The sequence below is a fragment of the Crocodylus siamensis genome, chromosome 2 (assembly GCF_052110815.1).
Source record: "Crocodylus siamensis isolate JL-2025a chromosome 2, ASM5211081v1, whole genome shotgun sequence".
In the NCBI taxonomy this organism is placed as follows: Eukaryota; Metazoa; Chordata; order Crocodylia; family Crocodylidae; genus Crocodylus; species Crocodylus siamensis.
The window spans coordinates 100,733,535-100,760,223 of record NC_143396.1 but is presented as its reverse complement, the minus strand read 5'-3'; the positions used below and the strand labels follow the sequence as shown (position 1 = coordinate 100,760,223).

Sequence of the window (26,689 nt, the reverse complement as noted above, 5' to 3'; positions counted from 1 at the left end):
GTTGCAAGACTGTGATGCTCTTAAATGGTGATCTGTGGGCATGCAGGAATAGAACTCAAGCATTCCTATTTCCGTTCAAGACTGATCTGCTGAAGTCGGACAGCCTTTGATAACTCCCTACCATGTGCAAAGATCAGATCTGCCCCTCAGCATGCTGCACTGAGCCAGAAATATCATCTGTGTAGGCCACCTGCCCTGTATACGAAGAGAGAAAGAGATGTGGCTAAAGTGTCCATAGAGAGGAGGTGGATGTTGAGAAAGTCCATGTTCAGATCTGTGCTGGAAGAGTGCCATGGAGCCCTGGGAGCCTATACCTCATTTCTCCTCCAGCACACATATGCAAAAAATAGCTTCTGTGCAAGGCCTGAAAAGGCTTTGTATTCAGCTGCAGGAATCAAAGAACCCCAAATAAAAATTTAAAAAAAAGGAAAAAAAAGATGGCCTTACATGAATTCCATAAATTTTGTATGTACAAACAGCCAGGGATTCTCAGACAGCATAAAAGAACATCATCATTTTCCCATCTCTTTGGTCCATCCCAGTGCATTTTGCAATACCATCCAGTTCCATACAGCCAGAAGTTTCCTCCTCTCCTTTGAAGTGGACACCTCCAACACTTAAAGCAACAGATCAAATATGCTACTGTTGCGGTTGAAATTAAGGTCAAATTTCCCCACAATTTTGTATGTTACATATATACAAGCACTTAAACTACGACTATTTAAAGTAAGTGTACTGCAGTTGCTTTTCCTAAGCTACCTAAAAAACCCAAAACAGAATGTCAGAGCAGGACTGCAGACCCAACAAGGGCCTGATTATCTAGACTGAAATGGCACCCTCTTATTTTCTCCCACAACATCAGGTAAGACTCACAAAACGATTGAAACACTAGCGTTTCTTTTTTCTTTTTTTTAAATTTACACATGAATGCTCAAAAGTACCTATCATTTGCTAAACTAGGTCCATAAAATTAAGTTCGTGCTTTCTAAACTACTGACCAGGAACAACTGATGTTTTTGACTTCCTGGTTTCAGTTTTTCAATACAACTGTTTTGCATTTGCTGGTGGAATCTTAGTTTGCTACCAACTTCTACATTAACTTCCTAGGAACAAAACCTGTATAGCAGTGGTCACCACCAGTAGATCTCAGAGCCTCTTGTGGTATATCTTAGAGCCTCTTGAAGTCAATTCGAGGCTAGGGTGGGGGACTGAGTGCCTGTGTGCATGTACGTGCATGCCCCAGTCCAGCAGGTCTGTCCATGGGGGAGGGAAGGGGTGGGTGATAGACTGAGGCCCCCATGGTGAGGGACAGTGCCACAAAGGCAGGAGCAGGGTAAGCTGAGTGTGGCCCCAGCCACACAATTTTTTCTCCCTTGGCCTTAATCTGCCCCACACACCTCACTTCCCTCCCCAGACTTACCTGCTGGGGGTTGCTTTTAAATGACAGAGGTGATGCCCTACTTAAAAAGGCTGGAGACCGCTGCTGTATAGGCTATAATCTCTACTCATGTAAAACCTGCAGACAATGGACCTACATCCTAACCTATCATTACAGTCTACCCTCCGATACACACACTTCTCTTAATGACTTCAAAAGGAGAGAACTGCATTTGAAATTAGAATTCTGCCTTAATGAGTCATTCAGGTAAACAAAACACTAAAAAAGAAACCCTTAAGTGCTACCTTGGCAAATGTTCTTCTCCTTCCTGAACATACATCAATAATAGCTTCTTAAAAGTGAAACCACCTTCTCCTCTTTGCACATCTTCCTGCAAATTATCTTTGTGTGTGATAATCATAAATATGATATACTAGCCCCAAAGGCCAGACAATTATTCCTTTTGGACTCGTTACTAAAACTATTTATATAGAGAGCCAGAGAGACCAACACACAGCACTCTCACATACACACACACAAACCTTTCCATCCATAAGAAAGGTTTTCTCCTGCAAAAGAGGAAGTGTAGAAAGAATGAAGTTCAGACAAGAGGAAAAGGGAGTTAAAAACCCAACCTCCAATACACTAATAAACAAACTGCTCTATTGCAAGATTCAGATCAAAAGGTTTAAAAAGGCAAATTATGCTACTATTAGAGAATATCAAAATGTTACCATTTCCATCACAAATGGCATGTATGCAAAATACAATTGCACAATAATGCCTAGGTTGCAGATATAGCAACACTGAAGTCAGCCGACTAAAAGTAAATGATGTATCCTTTTAAATTTTCTGTCTAATCTCTTGGCATCCTTGCAAATGGTGCAAAAGCATAAGCTACTGAATATCACACCTTGTATAGAATATTAAGTGATTCCTTCAGGTAAGACTGCTGCAACACTAGCTAATTTTAAATCTGCTATGATTAACACAGTCAAATCTAGTTAGTATGCAAAAAAAAAAAAAAGATAATCTTCTCTAACACAGAATGAGAGGTTATGATATAACAACATGAACAATCCCTGGTTGTCCAGTTTTCAGTACAAAGATAGTGCATAGATCCAAGTTTGTTTCAGTTTGCTGAACTGAGAATTAGCTTGCATTTCACTTCTGCTGAGCATCCTGGAAGGCTTTCAGTTCCTCCTGGTACCACTCTGGTGCTTCTGGCCCATTTTGCCCCATGGGATTGTGATCATATCCATAAGCCACTGTTAGTTCTTCATCTTTCTCCACAGCTCTGATGGTACGGATACATTTGATTGGCCCAAAACGAGGATGAACAAACCTAAACAATGAGGAATATCCAGGTTAATGTTTTGGATTTACCCAAAGAATCTTGTCTGCCAAGTTAGCGTTTAGCTTTTTAGTAAACTTGAAAAAGTGAGGTGTCAGCCTGCCAGCCCAGGGCTACTCTGACTTGGCTCAATGTGCTGAAGAGGGGCTGGCTAGGACACAAGACTGCTCCAGTGCAGGGCTAGCTGGTAGGTAACCCTGGCACTGAAGCACCCTGGTGCCCCAGCCAGCTGGTCAGTGTCTACATGTGTGCTGCTGCACACAAAAAAACTTGTATTTACATGTACTACCCTGCTGAAAAATGTATTTATTATATGTGCCCTAATAAGGCTACATGTATAAATGCTGAAACGTTTACTGTGCAGTTAATTAGCCAACCGCACGATACACATCTTGTGCAGATGTGCCCTATTCTAATGCCCAACTACTCTTAGTCCAAAAATTTCTCCTGATCTTTAGCCAGTCTAAATTTCCCCTGCTGCAGCTTGAGGCCATTGATCCTAGTCCTGCCCCCTACAGCCACAGAGAAAAGCCCATCTCCATTTTCTCTATAAATACCATTCAGGTGTTATTAAATCCCCTCAGCCTTTTTGCTCCAGGCTGAAAAATCCTCATTCTTTCAGTCTCTCTCATAAATCTTCCCTCCCACGCCCCTAATCATTTTGTTGCCCCATGCTGCACGGTTTCCAAACTGTCCATGTCTTTCTTGACATATGAGGCCCAAAACCGGACACAGTACTCCAAGTGATGCCTCACCAGTGCTGAATATAGAGGAAGAGTCACTTCCCTTGATTTGCAAGTGACATATTGAAGATGCTATCTGATGGGGCAGCAGGAAAAAAAGAAACCTGTTTAGGGCAGGTTATTTACTAAGGGTTTAATAAAGGCACATTTCTGCATATCTCCCCTAGGGACTTGCTCTAAATGAGGCAATTTTATTTACAAGGATATAGAATATCACTTCATTATATATATATTTTTATACTGTCATTTGAATCTATGTATAGATTTACACACACTTGTCAAATTGCTTTCTAGTGCTCTTCAGCAACTATAGATCTATAAAATGCTTTTTTCCTTTTTTCTGAGGAAGCTCAGTCTCAGTAAGCAGAGTGTAGATGTGAACCTGATTACATAACTCTTGATCTGTTCTACATGGTACTTTTCATCCACTCATCTCAGACTCTGCCACTGCAACGTTCTACAATACAACAGCATCACCACTGCAGCATTTGGTTTTACTTACGGGTCATAAACGCAGTTAGGAGTGAAAGAGTGATTGGCTTTGTGACCCAGGGAGGCACAATACTTGGCAGGATGGTTGTAGGGCTCTGGCACATCTATGACTGTTTCATCATCCAGGGATATTGTGTTTCCATTGAGGGCCCAGTCTCTGCTGTCCACCTAATTTGAAAGGCAAAAAAATCCAGTGCATCCATGTTGGGGTCAGGTTTTTGTTTTTAAAAGTTCCAGCAAGAACATTCAGATAAATATGTTAAGAAAAGTCTTACTCATAGTCGGTATTTAAAAACAACCCATTGTAATTTGGTTCTTAAAATTTTTCTGAGAATTTATTATCTTTTCCTTCAATTTCTTATTAAACTCTACAGTTGGGAAGGTGGTGGGTAGAAATTGTACTATAAAAATACTAATTTCAAAAGGAGCAATGAAAATTTAGACTGACTTTTTTTCTCTCCCCTTTACCTCCTGGTGTGTAATTCGCACTCCATTGTAAAAGGACATAACCGTGCTAGCTTCCGCTGCTATTTTAGAAAACAGTCCTTCCCCAGCACTGGAAATGAGAGACACATCAACATACACCCTGAAAAACAAAAAAGAAAAAAAGAGGGAAAAAAGAAAGGTACATTTTTGTTACAGTCAATACAGTACTATTGCTACAGCTACTGGTGCAGAGTAGCCCCTACACCTCCAAAAAAAAATCCTATGCCTTCAAAAAATCCAGAGGCAACCTAGTAGCCTATATAGAGGAATTAAAGAAACAGAATAACTTTAAGAAATAGGACTCCAAGTCACCTAATCATAGTGCTCTGATAATGTCACTATGATGGTTAAAACATTCCAGGATGGTTAAAAAGTGCAAAGCACCTCACTCCTGCAACCTGTCCCCTTGGAGTTCAACAGGACTAACTAAGATATGTAAGAGTTTCCAGAAGTCAGGTGCTACAAGTATCTTACCAAACACATTTATATATCTATAAATACCAAGAGAGGAGGATTCCAATCAGGTCAACAGAGAGCAAAAGTTTTTAAAATGAATGGGATTAAGACAGCCAAGTCACAAGATGTTCTGTCTACTGTACACAAACAATACAAAAAAGTAAAGTGAATGCCTGATTTATATACTATCATACTCTGTGCAGTTTAGAGAAATGTGGCATGTCAATACTAGAGGCTTAACATGAGAATGCTCCCCATTCCCTGAGACTTCCTATTTTATTCCTGGGACCAAACCTCTTTGAGTACGGGGAGCAGAATATCCCAACGCATGCCACCATACTTAGCACTGACATCAGCCACAGTTCACATCTGTTTTTAGAAAAGACAGACACTGTATTTGTGCCTGATCCTCCTCCAAAAGATTAAGCACTCTGAAACTTGCAGGATTGGTCCCTTAATGAAGAGTTGTGGATTTTACAGAAATTAACTTTTTGGTTATGCTTTTTAAAAGCAATTTTTTCAGATGTTTGACTACAGCATATTATATCCACATTCTATCTACTAGCAAGGCTAGATCCAGGGGGAAGGCAGTTCATCCACACCCTTTTCTGCTGCACCTGCTGTTATGCCCAGCTGACTTGGGTACATGAGGTGCCTCAGAGTTACCCCAGAAGCTGAAGGGAGCAGCTGTGTGGCATGCTGGACTCAGCCAGGAACAGCAGCAGTGGCATTCAGGTTCTTTCTTGTGGCGCCTGCTCCTGGCCAGTGCAGGACACAGGGGGAGGTGGGCAGGAAGCACACGCTAGGACGAGCAACCTGTGCACCACTGCCACAGTCCCTGACCCAATGTGGCACTGCACACAACCGCTACTCATAGGCCCTGCCTGGAGAGGGTAGGAATGATTCTAGGGGTCTCCTGATGACCAGGTCAGCCAGGGATAGTGGTAGTAGTAGGCAAGCCCCCGTTTCATGCACCTACTACCTGCCTTGCTCCCTGATGATGTGGGATCTCCAGCTATGCTTTGTCCCATGGTCAGAGGGGGAGTGTGCTGCACCCCCTTTCAGGAAATCCTAGATCCACCCATGTCCACTAAAGTACAACGGCATTGTTTAAACTCCAAGGAAACTACAATTAATTTTATGCTCCATATTATTTACTCATCTGATATATTTGTTGCTCTTCCCCTCCCCTAAAGGCTGAAGATGGCAGAAAATATTCAAGGGAAAAGCTCAAACTACATCATCTTGCAATTACCACTATCCTATGAGCCTGGATTTGCAGGTAGAGTTCCTAAATACATAGCATTTCAAACTTAAGTATGGAGAACGAACAGTCTACCTCTCTGACTCGTAAGGATCAGGAAGAAGTGCATTTGTAGAAATGCAAGTTGAAGTAGACTTATCAAAATTGTATACTGGACCTAAAAAGAGATCAAACATAGGAATTCAATTTAGGGACAATATTAAAACGTATGCATCTCTTATAATAGCAACATGAAATCAAGACATTCAGAGGCCAATTACATTTTAACAAGAAACTAAAAAGAAAACAAATCAAACAGAGACACACATATTGGAAGGATTTCACGTAGAACTGCAGTGACCAAAAAAGGAAGCCGGCAAACCAAAGCCACAAACAGTTCTCAACCTCTTACTCTTTCTTTGTGTTTCTCTTCCCATACAACTAAAATAGCATGCTAGAAACATACAAAACCTTATTTTTATGAGATAAGGTCTTTTTTTATTATAAAACCTAGAGTCAAGTATTTTTCCCCAGTGACCCAGGTTATTGGTGTCCAACTTAAAGTACACCCTAAGTGTCATTACTTTATCATGAGCCCAGTGATTGCTCTTTCAACAGTCTAATAATGGATATACAACATTACCAGGTCACATCTGAAAATCTTGACCTAGTTTAACAATTATTGTTCATCACAAGCACATACTCTTATTTCCAAATCAGAAGTTAAATAACTAAAGAGAAAAATATAAAAAATAATAATAAACTAGACTTCTTGCATTAGTGTTTCCCCTTCTGTCATTAAACCTTTTAATAGGATAGCTTTATGTAAATTATATTCTTACATACTTGTCTAATCAACCATCTGAGGCATATTTTGGGGCAAAATTAAGATGCAGGTGGAAAAGAGAAGGGAAAAAGCTGGGTATAGGAAAGTTTGATATAAAGCTGTTGTCTATGGTAACCAAGTTCTAAAAATGGATCTGTTCTGTGAGTGAAGCCAGATTTATACAAAGTGTAGTTGTATCCTATTTACAAAGCACAAATTGTACCCTCTCAGAGGGTTCTTCTTAAGTTCAATTTTGCTTTGCTGTCACATCTACCAGATTCAAAAACAAAAGGTTACAAATGTGGAGAAAGTGGGCCAGAGCACATTTACATTCTTATCTACACATGGATAAAGCATATAATGGTATCTTTTGGACACGAGTAACACATCTAAACTATCCTAATGCTGCATTAGTGATCCTGATTTGTCCACAACTGGAAAAAAAAAAGCTGTAAGCAACTTAAAAAGCCACCAGTGCATGCCAAATTTGCCACAGCCATATCCCTTATGTAATCATGCTCATCAACTAAGAGCAGGTGCAAGATATTATCAGTCTAACATTTAGCATTTTACACCCACTTTGAACTAGTGTAAACGATTACACAACTTGCAGGATACTGGTGATTCAGATTCTTGCATGCTAAAAGACAAACAGTCCCTTCATTAATGCTGATAACTATGTCTCTTACTTCCTAGTAACATGTCCAAGTCAATGGTACAACTGATGGTAATACACCTAGGATTGAATCATGACCACATCCACTCCTTGTTTTTGTGGTTCTATAACATGTCAAAGTTTTTTGTAAGTTGATTTGGCAGCGGTGGGAGTGGGGGTAGGAGTGTGCGCTGATCTTCAGCTGGCAGCAGCAGGGTGAATGTGTGCATGTGCGCGCGCGCACACTAACAGTTTCAGAGTCAATATAGCAAGTGTGTGGGAGGAAAGAGACTCCCAGAGCTTTCTTTAGTTTTCCTCTCCCACAGCACATCTTTATTTTTTACAGCAACAGAATACCGAACACACGCATTTCATGAATGTACTTCTGACCCAGCTCATAATTATCCCTGGAACAGAAAGGTTTAAACCAAGTGTTCCCTCTAGTTACTTATTCCTCCTCCGCAGTTATATTCCAGGAGGCTCAGAGGGGCAGTATTCAGAACAGATGAAAAACTTATTTGCACATGGAGACTGGGGTGAAGAAACAGGCTGACAGGCACAGGCCAAAGCACTCACTAAATCAGAATATGAGCTTGTGTTAGCTGAACTTACTGCCTGGTACCAGCTCAAAGTATGGCTTCCCCTCCTCTACAGATGTCAGGGTTGCCAATTTTGCTTCTAGCATTTCTCCATCTATGAACCTTCCGTAATATGCAGTCTTCCTATCAGGATATACATAGGCTATTTTTTCTCCAGTCATCTCCCCATCTTCATTTACTTCTCCTACAAGGCTGCCTCCATCCTGAGGGAGAGAGTACCAAATAAAAATAAATGTTTAAATATATTGTTACAAAATATTGATTAGATATGCATTGAGGAAATGGCTTACATAATTTAATGGGAATATAATAATATATTATATAGTCTTTACATAATAAAGAAAAGGTTGTGGGAAGAGACAGACAGAGGTAAGATTTAAAAAGAGCCAGAAGACAATGGAGGAATAGTATTCAAGACAAGGGAGAAAAAAAAGCAACCAACAAACCAAGAGGGTCCCTAAGTCTCAAATAACACACTTGGAACTACCACTTCCAGATGCATCAGTATGAATGTCAAGAAGTGGCAGAAGCATATTTTAACAAACCTTGTAGCAGCAGGACACTGGCCAACCACAGCCCACCCCCCACTTTACTTGTGGTTGTGTCAGGGTAGACTGTGTACTTTTACTAATAGGTTAGACCACTTATTTGTGTAGGATGGTTTGGATAGGGATGATCCTGCCTTATGCAAATGGTTGGACTAGATGACCTCTGGACGTCCCTTCCAGCCCAATTTTTCTATGGTTCATGGAAACAAAGAGAAGAGAAACTGACAAAGCAAAAAAACTAGAGAGGGGAAAGGTTAGTTACTTTTTGCCACCAATGCTTCCAAAGTTTCCCAGGAAAAAGACCTCAGAATGCTTCACTCCCTCCATCTCTAGTTGCCAGCCTGCAACAAGTGAAGCCACCTTCCTTATACCTCCAATCATTTCAGCCTATGCCAGCTGCTGTAACTGCATCAGAGCAGCTCTCCTTATCAGTTTCCTTACCAAATACCAAACTTAAGGAAATGATGCCACCCAGATTTGCTCCTTCAGTCCTCACAATTACAGCTCATGTAGCCTACAAATGGGGGGGGGGGGGTGTCAGGGAACTTGCTCAGCTTAAGCCTTTCTAGCAGCAGGAGTGCCATGAAGAGAAACACTGGATTCCAGTTCACCTACGGCATATGTTGACCCAGCAAATAAGTGACTAAACAGACAATTGCAGAATCTGAATTCCTTCATCTACAAATGAGCAAAACTAATGTGAGTGTTACTATCAACTGTGCACAGGATCACAGGACGTGGACTGGAAAAATGAACTAAAAGAGAAAGGCTGCTTTGTGGCGTCAGGGTACAGTACCTCCCTGCTGATCCAAACATGGAGCCTCAGTTTATGTTAGACCACCTGAGAGCTACATCATCATTTATCTTAATAAATTTTCATCCCTTATTTTAAAAAGCTTTGATTACCTTAGGAAAGTCATAGATAATTCTGCCACCAACTAATTTAAATAAAGAACAAGCTTATGAATGAGAGACGTGGAAGGGAAGGTCCACAAGTCAACTACAATGAAAAGTCTGCAATTTAGTCATTGTTCTTCGCATACAGAGCACATCAGCATAAGGTTTTTTTGATACTTGCTTGAAATTTACGTCAGTGGAACGACTCGGGTGAGATCAAGTTGTGTAAGGATTGCAGGGTTTGGATTTACACCAACATGCAAGCCTTAACAACTTTAATAGATTTCACAGATTTCATAGACATTAGGGCTGGAAGAGACCTCGGAAGATCATTGAGTCCAGCCCCGCCGCCCAAAGGGTAGGAAGTCAGCTGGGTTCATAGGATCCCGGCAAGATAAGCATCCAATCTGCTCATGAATGTGTTCAGAGTAGGTGCTTGAACCACCTCCAATGGCAGACTGTTCCAGACCTTGAGAGCTCAGACAGTAGAGAAATTCTTCCTTATGTCCAGCCTGAAACGGTCTTGCAGTAGTTTACTTAATGCACTTACTTCAACCAAATGACAGGAAGGGCTATCATTATCATACGGATGTTTTAAATGAAGAAAAGCACCTTCCACAGTGTGTGCAAAACAGCCAGTGGGACCCGGTTACGCAGGAATATAGTGCTTTAGACTAGGATTATAATTCTAACCCACCTGCATGCTGCCCTCAGATGGGGTTGCAAGATAACACAATACTGCTCAACTGCAATAATAAAAAATTATTTCTAAGTCTGTTACTCAATACAACAATAGTTTTAGATGGGGGGGATGGGGGAGGCAACCCGAGACATGCATGCCACAAGTGGCATGAGAAGCCTCTGTGTGTGGCATGCAGCAGATTGAGGAGGGGGCCTGCAGCACAGCAGACAATAGGACAGGAAGTAGAGCACCAAATTGGGCAGGAAGCAGAGAAAAGAGGAGCAGGTTGGGCAGTAGAAGGGGATCAGAGTGGCACATGGGGAAGGTGCAGGGCTAATTTGTGGCATGCCTAAAAGGTTGGCCCTAACAGTTTTAAGATATAGGCAACATTGCTAAACCATTCATGTTTTCTGTCCTTCTACATAAAGGACGAATAACTATGTTTAAACAGCTACTTTTGTAGCAAAGATAATCTCTCTAATCTGTCATGACAACCCATGACATGGATTGAATATTCCAGGTCTCTCTCAGTAGGAAGCTGAAACAAGAGTTCTGTGACCGTCAGAGCCAGATGATAACTGTACACACAACTCTACCACATCAACAGTACACTTTTTTTTAAACCTAGATCTGTTAAGAGCACTTGGTGGCATTCTACCAATGCCTCAACCTTGATCACATCAGGCCAAAGCCAGAGCATGCTCAGGCAAAGCTTCCATGGCCAAGATAAGGAGGGCTGAATAGGGGTATTCATGAACAGAACAGGAGTTACGACTACCCAATACAGTGTGGCACATTTTAAAATGATACATTTAAAAAATATTCTTTAGATAAAGGCTTTGAAAGTAACATCCTAACAGAAAGAACACCTCCTCCCCACACTACTTGCTACTTTCTGGAACAAGATATTTGGTTCCCTCCCCCCTCGGAATAAAGCATGTTCCTATATCTTATTGCTAGACTAAGCCTATGAAGCTAGTTTAAGCAAAATGCCCTGCAGCAGCAGCTCAAAAAATATTCTTTTCTAGGCCACAAGGCAGCACCAGGCTGCAGGAGATACAGGGGTACAGCCATAAAGCAGTTGAGATCTCCCAAAAGGTCTGGGGATTTGAGTGTGAATCTTGCTCCGTTCTTGTGCCAAAAGCTGTTGCAAGCAACCCACCTGTAAATGGGGACCCTGATTATTTGGTATGAGAAGCCAGAGGCAGCTGACTGTGATGCCACCTCATCACTCTACACTGGCCTGGTGAGTCACTGGGCTCAGGTGGGCCTTTGCCAGAGTTCCTGTGCACTTACTCTGCAGCAGGCATTGTGGATCTCTGAAATGGAAAATTCTTTGTCCCCATCATCTCTAAGCTGCCTACAAGCTTGGCTGAGCCAAGTTCCTTTGCACATAGCAATGACAGACATTAGACAGACACTAAATCCTGCCCTCCCCATGAACAACGCCACTAGGAGAATTCCACTACCAAGAAGACACCCACGAAGTTACACAGGAGACCAAGGTGACAAAGCACATAAGTCTTTTCACCTACAGACTACTACTGTGCTGAAAGCTGAAGAGGTGGCTTTCAGGTCTCCAGGATATTTATTTTCAATGGGAGGGGGAAAAGAATAAATGTTTTAGAAAAGTGTTCTATGCTCCAGTGAAGTAATAAGCAAGAGAAGAGGCTTACTGGGTAATATATCCAACACACTCCATATCGAATATTGTCTTTGTACTGCCCTTTGAAAATCAGTCGCCCATCGCTGTCATATTCCTGGGCTGGTCCGTTTAGTTCTCCATCCACATACGTGCCATGAAGAACTCCTCCATCCTCGTAAGTGTAGATTCCCTGGCCTTGCAGAGCATCATCCACATAATACCCTTCCAGCGTGCTGATGAAAAAGAGAAAGAAAAAGTGCAGTGTTCTCTCTCTAAAGCAGAATTCCTGACACATGAACAAACACCATCAGTATACTCAGAGGAAACCTCACTCTCTTGTTATATTATGATCATAACGTATGGTTTCAAAACCTTGGCACAGAGACATTAACAGGGTTAAAATAAATAAATGCATCTTCACTGACTTCAAGGTAAACGCCCCTCCTCCTCCCAGCACTTATGTTATATTTGTAATTCAATTTGATGACAAAAATGTTAAATCAAATCATTCACTTATATTTATATAGTGTTTGTGAGCCACACTACACCATGTTCCCTTTTATTATAGATTGTACAGAAAGTTACAGGAGTGAAGTGACTTGGCCAACACCAAAGAGGCACTTCTCTTCAGGGCAGGCTGCTTTCATGTTCAGTTTCTGCTTCGTAATCCTGCGTTACAATTTTTAGATCACCTCTCTTCAGTGTCATGCAACTGTGTGCCTTGCTGCCAGCCTAAAGTTTGTCTATATTCAATAATTTAACACTATTCTACACCAGATTCTCCAGAAACTGTCACTCTCTTTTTAGAGATTTCTACTAAAACAGAATGCATTCTTCACAAAGGGCTACTGACACTTAGCTAATGAATGCTGTTTTCACTTCACTTGGTCTTGCAAATCTTTAAGAGTAGCTGTTACAATATACCATAATTTACTTTTTTTCTTAGAAAAAAAAAGAGACATGAGAAAAAAAATAAGTATTTTTTAAAAATTGAATATATTCCTCTTTGTAGTGTCACTTTTTTCAGACTAGAACTGATTTATTAGAGGCTGAACTGCTCAGGTTTGCCTCAAGATATTTAATATATTAGCTGATAACTGCTTAAATGTCCAATTATGCTCTCATTCTATCTTAAGATGAATTATGCAGAAATCTCCAGTAAAAGCCTAGACGGTCTATCTGGGAATAAGAATACATCTGTTTCACAAGGCTCCAGAGACTTACTCAATTGTTGTTGATGTGGCTTTCATCAAAAGTAACTCTTGAGATCTGAAAGTTTCCTTATTTCTAGATATACTTTTGTCATTTTGCTTGATTTTCTTTGCTTGAAATACTTCTCCTGACACAGTATGCTACTAATATGCCTATAAATAAGGCATTTCCTATTACATTACTTGGACTTGGGAATCATCTGCACTTGGAAATGGGCCTGTACACTGCTTAAGGAACGTGCTCATTAGTACTGTCCACAGGTTTCTCTCTCCTTGGCCTTCTGTTAACCAATGCTTAAAATAGTTTGGCTGCTAGAATAGACTAAGTCAAACTTTTCTATGCCTTAAAGCAGATGCAGACAAGGCACCAGTTATTAACAACCATGAGCCATTTTCCTATTGTGCATAGTGCCAGTTTTCTTCTCCTTGTTGGCTTACCATAAAAGATTATAGATACTGTTTTTCACTGGAAATGAGGACTTGCAGAAAGCCTACATTTTAAGAATGCACATTCAAGCAAGAGGCCATATTCACTTTGTATCTGCACACAGCCTGCAATAAAAAAAGCCCAATGCCAGAGAAATTACAGCTTTGTCACTTAAAAAAAAGAGACCTTTTCTCTCTCATTCCCCTTACTTTCTTTACTATCATTTCTTGAATATAACCTGCACCTTTTCCCCAAAAACCAGATGGAGAAAACTGGGCTGTGCATTGTATGCAAGGAAAAGCTGCATGGGTGTGGAAGCAAGGTGGCAAGAAAGGGGTGAAGTGGTGCCAGAATGAACTGCTAGGGATCTAGAAACTACAGCAATTAATGTTGTCACTGCTCCCTCTCCCTCTGGAACCATGTGCTGGCACTGGGGTCATGTGCTGGATCGGGCCCCACCGGCATGGCTCCCACCCCAGTGCAGCTGGATTGGCCCCTGTCAGTGCACAGCCCCCATCCCTGGCACATGGTTCCCACCACCCAAGCCCCTAGCTGTGGCACACATCCCCCTAAGCCCAGAGGCTCCAGACCTCAAGTAATACTCGTACTCTAAAGCAAAGATCTTTTCTCCTTCTAGGAGCCCTCCCAAAATAGGATGTGTATTATATTCAGAGACATATTATATGTGAGGAAAAAAGGCAAGTCTTGGGATTTAAGTAGTTATCTTTGGCTCTTCTAAAAACCACACCGCTTAGCCCTTCAGCCCCCCAATATGTTCATGTTTTTCCATAAAGAATAAGACTGGAAAGGACCTAGTGAATCCCCTCTGCTTTGATGTCAGAGATGGTTTACCTGTATTTGTCCAATGTGTTCATCTACTCTAACTTGTTCTTTTATATAAATAAGGAATGGATTAGATTAATACATGTCTACCTACACTTAATATGGGTGTGTGTGCATGCACGCACGCACGCACACATGAGGTGTGTATAAAGTCTAATGAAAGATTCCACATCTTCCTTATAGTTAACACTTTGTCTCCTCCTCTCCACCTTTAACCTAAATTATTTTCATGCAAAATTAAGCTGATTACTTCTTGCCCTCCCTCAGTGGATACAGAAAACAAATGACAGCTCCCCTCTTTATAAGTCTTTCAGTATGCAAGTTGGTATCCTGGCCCTTTTGTTCTAGAGAACATACAAGTCCATTTCCTTCCACCTGTCTTTAGTAGTCATGATTTCTAAATCTGGTATTCTTCTCACTCTCTTCTGGACTTTCTACATCTGTGTAGTACCCAGAACTGGACAAAGGACTCCAGTGAAGGTCTTACCATCATTGAGTTATTTGACTTATTCAGTTTATGACCCAATATTAACCCTAGATATTTTTCTGCTAAACTGCAAAGGCTATTATTTCCTTTATTCTCTTTCTATATTTGCACATTTAATTTCTGCTTTCTAAGGGCAGTACTTAATATTTGTCTTCACTGAATTTACCTTTCTGGATTTCAGGCTTCTTCAATTTAAATCAAAATTATTTCTGAATTTATAATCCTGTCCTTCAAAGTGCGTGCTACTCCCCTCAATGTGATGTCATCCAGAAATTTTCTACATAGTGCTATTTCATCCTCCAAATCATTAATATACTGAGACCTCTGCAAAAATCCACTGAGATGCCCTCCCAAATCTGACAGAGGAGCAGAGATAACTGCTCTGAGTGCAGTTTTACAGGAAAGTCTCAGGAAATTTGCCTTGCTGCACTTATCTAGACCATATTCCTCGAGTTTGCTTCTGACATTCAAATGCCTTAAAAAACAAAACAAAACAAACAAAAAAAATCAAAATAAAAAAACCCACACCTATGGCTTTACTCTCATTTATTAGCTTAGATATTTTGGCAAAGAATGAAAAAGATGGATTTGTCAAAAACAAAGTTGTGTTGAACCAAAGTAGTTTTGTTTGATAAGTTTTTTCCTGCATCTTTCCAGCTATTTGAAGTTAAGCTGAATGGTCACAGTTCCAGAAGTCCTTCTTTTAGCAAGGTAATTCCTCTGACTTTCCCATTACTGGTAGCTCCGATTAAAAAACAAACAAACAAACAAACAAAACAAAAAAACTAACACTGTTCTCGACACAAGCCAGACTACCAGTTAGAAAACAACTGTTCTAGCTTTATGGAGAAGAGCAGCTGTAGTGCAATGCTGGCCAAAGCTTTTCAGTTCACAATAATTATGCTGAGCATTTTGTAAAGTGCACTCAAACAAGTGTTAGCATTAGCAAAATTACAACATGGAGAGTATCAGAGTTAACATTTCGTTCTTTCTAAAATCATGTGGCCATTTTTGTGGAGGTCTTCTCTCTCCTTTTAAAAATGACCCCTACAAAAACTGATAATTTCAATCCAATCTTTCTTACTTCTCTAAATTTAAAAAGATATTGCATTACTAAGGAGAAGACAGCAAAGAATGTTATAAAGAGGGGAAAAGTTTTCTTCATCTAAATACTCAATGTCTGAACTGGACCATTGTATACCTCCTCCACTAAAAATGAAAGACAATTATAGTCCCTGCGAACCCTGTCCCTTGTCTGGAATTCCCTATAACTCCTTCCTGAACATTAGACCTACAGCAGTTCACTTGTCAACTTTCACTGGCAGGCATGCAAGGGAAATGAACCAGGAAGGAAATGCATCTGAGCTAGGCTGAAATCAGTTAGCTTGTTGTACTAAAGCACCATAGGGCGAGACGTTTTGGGAGCTTTAAGATACTGACTTAAAGAGATGAGCTCTGATAAGTGCAGTGAACAGTTTTGAGCAAAGAAGTTTTTAGGAGTCAGAGAACAGGAAAAGCCATGTAGGGGTGAAATTATGCTAAATAGGTTACAACATTTAAACCAGGAACTTTTTGGGGGCAGCATTTTCCTGTTCGATGAACTAAGTAAGGATGGCCAACTGTAATATCAGCAACTAAAGTGACATTTTCCTGCTCAAGGTACTTTAATTAAAGTTCATATCTTTGTTTATTTAGGCTTTTGCTACCTCCTGAAGTTACAAAATAGCCCATTATTTGGTTTAAAGGTGCAGAGTTGACAATTCGCAAGAAAATATAAAAAAGGCACAGCATAATGTGGCAATCTTTCTTCTAGTACAGCACTGTCTTCACCCTGGTCTGCAAAATGGAGCAGTTTCTAGAAGAAACACAGCAAGTTAATTCCCATCTCTCTATATGCTTTAATGTCTCTGCTGAGACTGCCAACAAGTGTGGAAGGAATTGTATGTACATGGCTCCACTGAATCTTCATCTGTCAAATAAAAACCCATTTTACAGAGGTTAGCTTTTGATTACTAACAAGTTTGGGGGCTCTCTCAATAGGATTCTCTATGATTTGATATAGCCAACTAACTGCTAGCAACAGGTGGAAAGGTTCTTCTGGAAGCATGGAGATCCAAGCAATCAATCTCATCAGGGTTTAATAATATTTCTAAGTTCCCCTATGCGCACCAAATGTAAAGCCAAAGGAGCGTGGTCTTCCCCATTCAGCTCCAGCGCCGCTGCTGCTGCTCAGAACTTTGCCAACCAGAAGGAGAGTGGAGTTAACAAGACTGTCAGTTTGACTGTTGCTATTCATAGGACTTCAGGCAGCTGCAAAACAATCCAGAATCGTGTCATTTATGCATCTGCTGTGCCTTCTGAAGTAATCTGAGCACCAGCAGAGAGAAGTACTGGAGCTATTATGAGGAAAGAGAAATAAATAAATTGATGTTAGGAGGGTCAGGAATGGAAACCTGCAGGTGAGGAAGCTAGCAGCATAGAATTACCTAATTTTTCAATGCCTAACTCCCACAGATGTATTTCTGAAAGAATCAGGCCATAAGTGACTTGCACAAGATGGAAGCTGGGAACAAATGCCATATTTAACTCAGTCTTGCACTTTCACCACTTAAGTTTTAGGAGTCATTGAAAAATGTTACACTTTTCTGTGGAGGGATCATGCCTTTCTATACCTTTGTATGGACACAGTAAAACAGAACCACGATTCAACTTGGCACTTCTATAAACCACAAATCCATAGAACCAAATCTGGAAATTAGTTAAAAACTGTTGACAATAACTTTAGAAGAATGTTTTATGATTTTAATTCCATGTTTAAAACCCTTAATTACATAATAAGCTTTAACTACTATGTAGATGACTCAACTCCCATATCAAGCAGCAGTCTCTGGGGTCACTTATTTTTACAGGCACAGGAAGTAACACTGGCTGTTATGTGAGCCAAAATGCAAAGAAAAACTTAAGTGTGCATAAGAAAGCAGCTGCAAGAACTGTGGAATGTATACACAAAATAAATCAGTTGGTGTAAACTAAAGGGGAGAGAGGAAATACAAAGATGAATATCTACCTTCCATCAAAAAAGAAGAACTTGCCGCGGCCATTCTTTTCGCCATGTATGAAGTTTCCCTCAAACCTGTCTGTGGATGAATAGGTGACTGTACAGAACCCGTGTGGCAAGCCATCATCATCCAGGACGCCTTAAATAAAACCCAAATAAATAGGAAAGTAACGCATAATATCAGAACAAGTCCACAAACACTTACCACATATGCCTTATACAATTCTGCTAAAGCTATTGTTGTAAGAAAAATGCTAGTCAAAGCATTTTATTAAGAAAAATAGACTGGAGATATTTAGGAGACTCTGCAACTAGTGACTCCACAGTCTCTCTCCATTACAACTTGGGGAGGAGAACAGCAACAAGATAGATAAAAGCAACTAATGAGAGAGATTTTTGAGGAAAAATAGGGTCAATGCACTTAACAACAACAACTTTAGAAAAGGGTCCTCAAGTAGATTGCTTCCATGACATTAGAATGGGTTCTTATTTTAATCCCTTAAGAAATAGGAAATTTAAACAAACAAATGAGATGGATAATATCCCCTAACAGCCTAAAGACTCATCCTACTAACCAGGGTGAAAACTCCTAGTTACACTTCAAAACTGATCCCTACAATTTAAAAAGCCATGCAATGTTTATGCGGTACTATACTTTTGTAACTCATCAACGTTCCTTCTAGTAGTAACCTACCATCCTACCCATTTTATCCACTTCACGCCAGTTTTTCCTCTTCTTGTCATAACTGGAATCAGTTATAGTAGTCTTGTTTTAGCTTGTTGTATTCTCTCTCCTCCCTTCACCCTTTGAAAAGCGATCCTTTCCTTACCCTGTGAGCTCTCACTTGCTTTCCTAGCATTTCCATCAATTTCTTTCGTCTCTTACTTTAACAGGACATTTTGGGTGCCTATACACGAGTGCTGAAACTACTCCAATGGCTGGAACTAATTGAGTCTGCTGGAGTGTGGCAACTGCCAGGCTCCAGCAGCCTTCTGCATCTTGTATATCAGCATCCCCATTCTTAAAAATGGTGGTGGGGGTCCTTGAACTAAAGCTCGGTTGATATTAGCCATTTTTAAGTGTGGGGACACTGATACAGGAGACAAGGTGGCAGTTCAATTAGAGCAGCTCTTGAAGCCACTATAAAAAGAGTGCCACCCCCTCCCCCGCACACACACACACCCCTGGAGCACATGCAAAAGTACCTTTTGAGAAACCCAAGGGCAGCAGAAGAAAGAGACCAGAGATATAGGTCTGTAAATTAAGACAGCTCTGAACTGACAAATACTTGCTTGCATTTTGGAAGGTGTGCCATCGTTTAGATACATACATCTAATATTTTACGTGGGTCCCCATGTTTAAAAGGCAACATGCCAGTGGAAAGAAAAAATCCTACTTTTTACTACACATGTTGAGAATCGGGAAGTTTAGGGCCAGTCACAGACTACAGTCAGCAGTTTGGCCCCATTCTTTGCACATACCAAGCGTAAATGTCAAATCAGAATGAACATCTCACCCCACCCTCCTCCGTTTCATTAGCTGCCTATTTTTGCCCATAAAATCTCTTGGTTGCTAGGAGTGTAGGGAGCTGCTAAGCTAGAACTCTCCAGCTTCAGCTTTGGGGGTCCTCTCCAGGTAAAAAAGCTTCTACACCCATGTCTCCTTTGCTTAAGACTTTCACAAGCAACAGCATGGGACTGACTGGGTTCTTTGTTTTTTGCAGCTTCTCAACAGCAACTGTGTAAGCTGACCGTATTTTGGGAAAACCAAGGGCAGCAGAAGAGAGAGACCAGAGGTATATGTCTGTCAATTAAGACAGCTCTGCATTGGCTAATACTTGTTAGTATTTTGGAAGATGATCCTCAGAGCTGTGCTGTCTTTTAGATCCAACTTAGGTATCTCTTCCATTCCTAGAAAAGGTCTTATAGAAAAAGATACAGAAAGAAACAGCATCAAGAAAAGGGGAAGGAGAATGTAAGCTTCCCTGAGTTATGAGGAAGCAGTATTCCCCTGTCTTGATTGGTTAGGGCTCTGTGTCCTCATTTCCCCCCATTCTTTACTCTTTCCTACAGAGGAATTCCCCAATCTGTAGCTTTTCTTCAAAGAAAGACACTAATTTCATATATTTATATTTAATATACACACACATCTACACACACACATACTCTTTCCTACAGATAAATTCCCCAAGTTAGAGTGTATGTATACACACACACTCTCAATAAACACTAACTTGGGGAATTCAGCTGTAGGAAAGAGTAAAAGGGGGGAGGGGAGGAAAAGGAGACCACAGAGTCCTAACCCATATAATAATTTTTTTTTTTTTTTTTTTTTTAAACAGATGAATGCAAATACACATTCCTACCTCAGGATGGGCACAACATGATCTAATACAGTGATTCTAAATGAGGGTGCTACAAGATTCTTTTAAGACAGAGGTCAGCAACCCCCCGCACACGTGCCAAACATGGCACACAAGGCCATTTTGCTTGGCCCACCACCGCCAGCCCGGGCTCTAAGCAGCTGCTGCCAGCCATGGAGCCCAGGCTGCTCCTAGCAGGCTGCTGGGAGGCTGCAAGCCCTGCTGCAAGCAGACCAGGCTTTGTGGGCTGGCTGCAGCCGGGAGGCTGCAAACAGCTGCTTCAGGCTCTGGCATGTTGGCACTTCAGCACCTTCCAAGGTAGATATTATGGGTTTTTTGGCACTCCGTCTAAAAAATGTTGCCTACCCCTGTTTTAAAAGATGCCACAGGGTGCCATGCAACATTAGTACAGGCAGCCCTCAACTTAAAATGTTTCAAGTTACAACATTTTACACTTGCAACGTTTATAAATTGACACCATTTCAACTTTACAATGCCAGTTTCGACTTACAGCGCTTGATCCAATGCAACGCCATGCCAGCGAACAAGTTTGCTGCATTGCTCATCTGCCTGGAGAACATCTGTCCAAACTTCCTTGGATACTTTCTTTAAGCAAGCAGATAAGACTTCAGAAAAACCTGCAGCCAGGACTCATGAGAAGATTCCAGCCAAGAGCCCTTCAAGAAGTCCAGCAAAGTCACCTCAAAGAAGTCCTTTCAAATCAATACAATTGCTATTTACAATATAAATATATTAACATAGCTATACTACTCTGGGGTATTTTTGGTAGGGTATCGGGCCTTGGTTTAGGAACCAATCCCCCATTTATAACATTGTTTCTTATGAGAAAATTGGTTCCAAGTTACAATGTTTCAATTGTGTCAAATAAGTTTGAGGACTGCCTGTACTGCTGTACTGTTAGGTGTACAACACATACACGATTCACAAGATAAACCCAGAGATTTCAAATAGTAAGTCATATAGTGTCAAAAATATTCTAACCTGTTATGAACTTGCCGAGTTCTTTGCAACCAAAAAATGAGTGATTCTTCTAAGACAGAAAAACAATGAAGTGAAAGCTAAATATACATGTATATTTGGCTACCAGTGCCTCAACCACTATAATAAAATAAATTCTAAATAACTTTACATTTTATTATTTGATTTTGGGTTTATCATGGAAAAATCAGAGCTCCCCAACCCCTTAGCTCACAGAATGCAGGTCCAGGTGTCTCACTCCAAAGCCACAGCCTCCCACCCTGCTGGTGCCTCTCACTCCCCCGGCCCCACCTCACAGCCCCCAGCCATGCTGGTGCCCCTCACTCCACCCCCCCATCCCCCCCAAGCTTGATGGGGCCCCTCACTCTCCCCACCTCAGCTGCCAGGATTATAGGACCAGGGAACCAGGTCCACAGCCCCCTGTCCCCCACAGCAGCGCCTGAGTCCCAGCTGCTGCCCATGGGAGGTGGCAGCTGCTGCAGCAGAGTGCAGCACAGAGCTCAGCTGCCCCTCCCCTGCAAGCAGCATAGCCAGAGCAGAGCCCATGGGGGGGTCAGGTGTGGGCTGGCTGCTGCAGGCTCAGGGGGCAGGGATGGCTTTCCACTGTTGTGCACTCCCAGGGCAGCAGAGGGACCCATACCCCACAACCTGTGCATGGGATGGGGGCAGGTGCAGGTTGCCTGATGTAGGCTTGGGCTTGGGCTCCCCACCCTGCTTCTCTCCCTCCAGGGTCTCCGCAGCCCAAAGGATGGGATCCAACAGGGCAGAACAGGGCTGAGTGAGGAAGCTCCTTGCCACTGTGAGGTCTGCACTGCCCTGGCAATGTGCCCCCTGCCTCTCCCACAACAGCAAGGGGCACAACCCCACACCACTGTCCCTGTTGCTGCTGGGCAGGCAGAGGATGTTTTGCCAGGGCAATTCGGGGCTCACAGTGGCAAGGAGCTTCCCTGCCCACCTCCACTTTGCCCTGCCATGCATATGGCACCTCCCCCTGACTACTCTCTTCCCACTCGCCCCAGCCCCTTAACAGGCCGAAACTCTGCCAGCCTGCTGAGCTCTTTGCAAAAGTGCAAAATCCATGTTTCTCCATTAAAATGAGAAATCCACATTTTTCTCAGGTAAAAAGGGAAATCCAGTTTTTTTTCCATTTTTCCATGGGAAACAGAAAACCTGGATCCCTGCTGATGAACCACACAACTGAAACAAGCTGCCAACCTGCCATTTTGGGAAAGCATCAACACTACTTACAGTCTTCAAACATGATTTCCTTGCATTTCAGGGTCATCCCTGCTGCTGAACAGGAACTGAAGTCTGATTCTGAGAGTTTTTCTGGGAGCCTGGCCCAGAGCCTGCCAAAACTAAGCTATCAAACAGATAAACAGTCCCACCAGCTCTAGATACAGCTCTTCACTGATCAGAATTTGCTAGTTACACTACATACAGAGCTGAAGCATATATACAGGTCAGAAACAAACTGTGAAGTCATCAGGAGCTAAGGGGGCTGCAAACAAGAGGCATTTCAGTATCAATATCCATGGTGCCTTGCACCCAGGGAGAGGAAAGAAACAGCACAACCATAAAGCTGTGGAATGATCCTAGTTGCTATAGGCACTGTATTAATACAAGTCATTCTTCAACTTGTCTTCTCAAGAGTTCAGTCAGTGACATGATCACACTGTAAATAGGTACCTATGTTGCCAACATCAGACTTAAAAAAGGAGAGAAAAATCCATGCTACTTGCAACTTTATAATACTGTTCGCACTCTCAGCTTGTACAGCAAAAATCATGAATGTTAGCTCGACTTCAGAATATCAATCTGGATTTCAAGCATGGCAGAAGAATGCCTGCCCATTATAAACCTAATTGTTTTCCTTGTTCTTTCAAGTATATTAGGGCACTTTCTCTTCCAGTCTGTGCTGGCACCTGCAGCAGTGTAGCGATGAAAGTTTCACTTCCTCTACTCATGAGCTAGCACAGAACCTGGTGTAGGCTTGTGTCTGTCCCCTGCAGTGATCCACTAAGTTGCATCCCTGCTGCCAAGGCCTCCATAGGGTTTTACAGAGAGAATATCTACTTTTTCCTGAGCTATACTCCACCTCATCTCTTTGTGGCTGTCTGCACCCCACTGCCACTTCATTCCCAGAACATCCTGGACCACCACAAGCCAAGATCTACTATGGAGATACTACAGAACCTGCCTGAGGTCTGGTACACAAGTCTCTTGTAGGGGGAGTACTGATGAAGGGGAACTAACATCTATCATTTCTTTTAGTACAAGAACAATTCACACCACAGGTAACTGGTCACTAACAGGAAATCGGGCCTATGGAGGAACACACTCCTCTCAGTCTCCAGATTCTCTTTTATTGTAAAAACAAATGATAATTTTGACTCAAACTCAAGAGGACAGTGCCTCTTCAATATACTAACAGTGGCTTATTTTGTCCACAAGAGCATCAGTTGGGACAAAGACAGAGAGACAACCATAGAAAGTTTGAGAAAGCAGAGGTTAAACTAAGCAGTTTGGGCAATATTCATTATTCAAGTGAAGGAGTGACAAAAAGTAGAGACAGAACAGGAATGTCTAAGCAGGGAGTTATACTGATGTAACACAAACACCAGTTTAAATTCACATGGGTGTGTAGACTAGTGTAAATGAAGCCCTAAGAAAGCACAGCTATATACTGATGGGAAAGGAACTCATATAGAAGACTGCTGCATGTAAAATATTTACGTTTGTGGCAGAAAGTCAAACTGAGTATGTTGTACTACAACAAAACTAATCACAATGCCTCCTATGTTTGCAACTTTGTTATTTGTGACTTTAACCCATTGCAGCTTATCACTAGGATGCAGAATATCCCCATCTAGTGGGCTCTTAACAGAAATAAGGACCATGAACTTGGTACCTAACCTCAGTCAATTCTTCTCTCACAATAGTTTCAAGTATAAGTGAAAGGAAAAGATAATCAGGTTGGATCTGCCTTGAGTTCAGGTAGTTTGATTTTTAAGTTTAGTTACACAGGTGTAACTTCTCTCATGGTGAGCATGAGGCCTTCAGGTCCAAGCCAACTCCTCTGTCAACTGCAAAGTTATTATCAATATCAGTGGGAAAGAACAAAGCACTTCATTTTCTTCTTCAGTTTGCCAGTCACTTGTATTAGAAATATGTTCTTGCTTTCCTTGCTTTCTGGTTGTTCATCCTTCCTTGGCTGTTCAAGGTTTGCTCCATCTTTTCTTAAAATTAGGTTGTAAGCTTTTCAGGAAAGGACCCATCCCCTCATGGGTTTGTTCACTTAGGACAGACCCTCTCCTTCCCTTAAGGCCTTTACATAGGACTAGAAGTACAGATAAATAAGTGACAAATAGAGAAACTAAGAGTCACATAAGGTCAGCCTCATGGCAGCAAACTGTACTGTCAGGCAGCCAACTTGGATTTGATCTTAGTCATAGTTCTAGGCCTGGAGTAAGTTCAAAAAAGGGAAAAGGGCCTTTAGTCATTATATTTACCCTAAAAAAACTCACATATCCTTTCTGTGCAAGATCACACTACATTATGAAGTGCTGCAATAGATCAGTGGTTTTCAACCTTTTTTGGACCAGGACCCATTAGTAAATATCAATGGCCAGACCTGACCCAGTAAATAGTTTAAGCAGAAAACACACAAGTATTTTGGCCCCAAAAGACTTCTTACACTGTAAGTGAAAGCAGCTCAACAGTCCTATTTTTGAAGACAGAAATCAACATCAACAGGAAAACATTAACAGCAATATCAACATCTGATCCTCCATTACCCAACTGCACATTGCCTGTGCCCCTCACTCCTGACTCGCAGCATGCTGGGCCTGCCAGTGTCCCTTGTCCCTGACCCACAGCTCCCTGGCCCTGCCAGTGTCCCTTACTCCCAAGCCACCCCTTACTGTCCCACAGCTCCCTGTCCTTGCTGGTGCCCCTCCCCTGCCAGAGGGGGCCTCCAGCTGCCCCAATCCAGAACAGGCCAGAGTATGGCGGCTGAGGCAGCTCTGGCTCATGCAGGCAATGAGCAAGACTAGCTTGGTGGAGCAAGTCTAGCCCCAGTGCAGCCTGTGAGGATGAGGAGGGGAGGCCTGTGACAGCCCCAACACTGAACTGGGGCTCCTGCTGCCATGCCAGGCAGCCTGGCCACAGCCCATTCCTGGGCAGCATCTGCCAGCCTCCTCACCCCTGCAAGCATGGGCACCAGCCCCAGTACCACTGACCTGGCCACACACCACCCATGCACCCCTGAAGGGCCCCACCACCCCCTTGCTCCGCTGAAGGGGGCAGGCACCTCCACCCACCCCTCCTGCCCTGCCACAGCCTCAGCACCTAGACACCTTCCTTCAGTGCCAGCAGGCACCTGTCCCCCACATTCCCCTCCATACACCCGTCACACACACCCCAGCCCCCAAGCCCTGCTCCCCATAGACTTACCTGCATCCAGCTGCTGGGTCTGCTCCCACCACTCTGCCTGGCTGCATGCCTGCCATGTGCATGTGCGCACGCAGGCACACATGGTGCCTCCTGCCTCCAACTGCCCCAAGCAACTACTTGCAGGCTGGAAGGTTGCCAGCCTGCAAGGGGAAACCTGTGCTTTCCCAAGTTTTTATGTGACTGTTTGCTACCCTTTCAAATATTCTTGACCCACAGGTTGAGAAACACTGCAATAGATGTATCTGTGCCCTCACCCTTGCCACTAGAAGAAAATGAAAAAAAAAAAATCCTCCTTAGAAAGATACAGCACCAAGTTCATACACATGTGCATGTATAAGCACATAGCAGCTTGCATTTAAAGAATCTTCTCCCCCTGGCAATGTAAAGGTTTTCCTCTACTGTAGCATCTAATCACATATTACCTACATAAGAAAAGTGGATTCCAGTAGCAGTTGCACTGTGCACACCCACAGCCACACCACAAGACATAAATAGCCTACAACTAACAGACAAAAGTGTTACTTGGAATCTCTCTGTGGCAGAGTACTAAAGTGCTCTTAAACCCCAACATCTGAGAACCTGCTCTGGCTAATGAGAGCTATGCTCAGAGGTAAATACCACAGGAGTAGAGTCCTTGTTTCTAGTGTAAAGCAAATCCTGACTATGTTCCTAAGTGCTCTGAGAGGAAGCTGGAAGTTTGCTGATAGTGATGCTATTGTGCCACCATATTCAAGGCTATGCCAGAATTCCCATTAGTAGCTCCTCCTTTTAGAGACCAGTCTCTCACTCTTGAAATGTGTCCATCAGAGTTTTGGCGAGGTAGTGGGGCCCAGAGATAGATA

The 26,689-nt window shown here is 42.2% G+C and overlaps 1 protein-coding gene across 4 annotated transcripts in view; it reads right to left on the bottom strand.

The window, feature by feature from the left end:
• Window positions 1-651: 651 nt before the first annotated feature.
• The window catches only part of SETD7 (SET domain containing 7, histone lysine methyltransferase), a 28,824-nt gene continuing 2,786 nt past the window's right edge, over window positions 652-26,689 (bottom strand). Inside the window, exons 1-9 of one of the 4 annotated variants that reach the window (XM_090036516.1) lie at window positions 20,905-21,096; window positions 18,040-18,169; window positions 17,142-17,368; window positions 12,036-12,237; window positions 8,246-8,435; window positions 6,249-6,330; window positions 4,436-4,553; window positions 3,978-4,135; window positions 652-2,723 (exon numbers count right to left, since the gene is read on the bottom strand). In XM_090036516.1, the coding sequence (XP_089892642.1) occupies window positions 2,543-2,723; window positions 3,978-4,135; window positions 4,436-4,553; window positions 6,249-6,330; window positions 8,246-8,435; window positions 12,036-12,237; window positions 17,142-17,176 (966 nt within the window). In that variant the 5' untranslated portion in view covers window positions 17,177-17,368; window positions 18,040-18,169; window positions 20,905-21,096 and the 3' untranslated portion in view covers window positions 652-2,542. Of the gene's footprint in view, window positions 2,724-3,977; window positions 4,136-4,435; window positions 4,554-6,248; window positions 6,331-8,245; window positions 8,436-12,035; window positions 12,238-17,141; window positions 17,369-18,039; window positions 18,170-20,904; window positions 21,100-26,689 lie in introns of those variants that run through there. The other 3 variants (XM_090036515.1, XM_090036513.1, XM_090036514.1) reach the window with 3 other exon arrangements.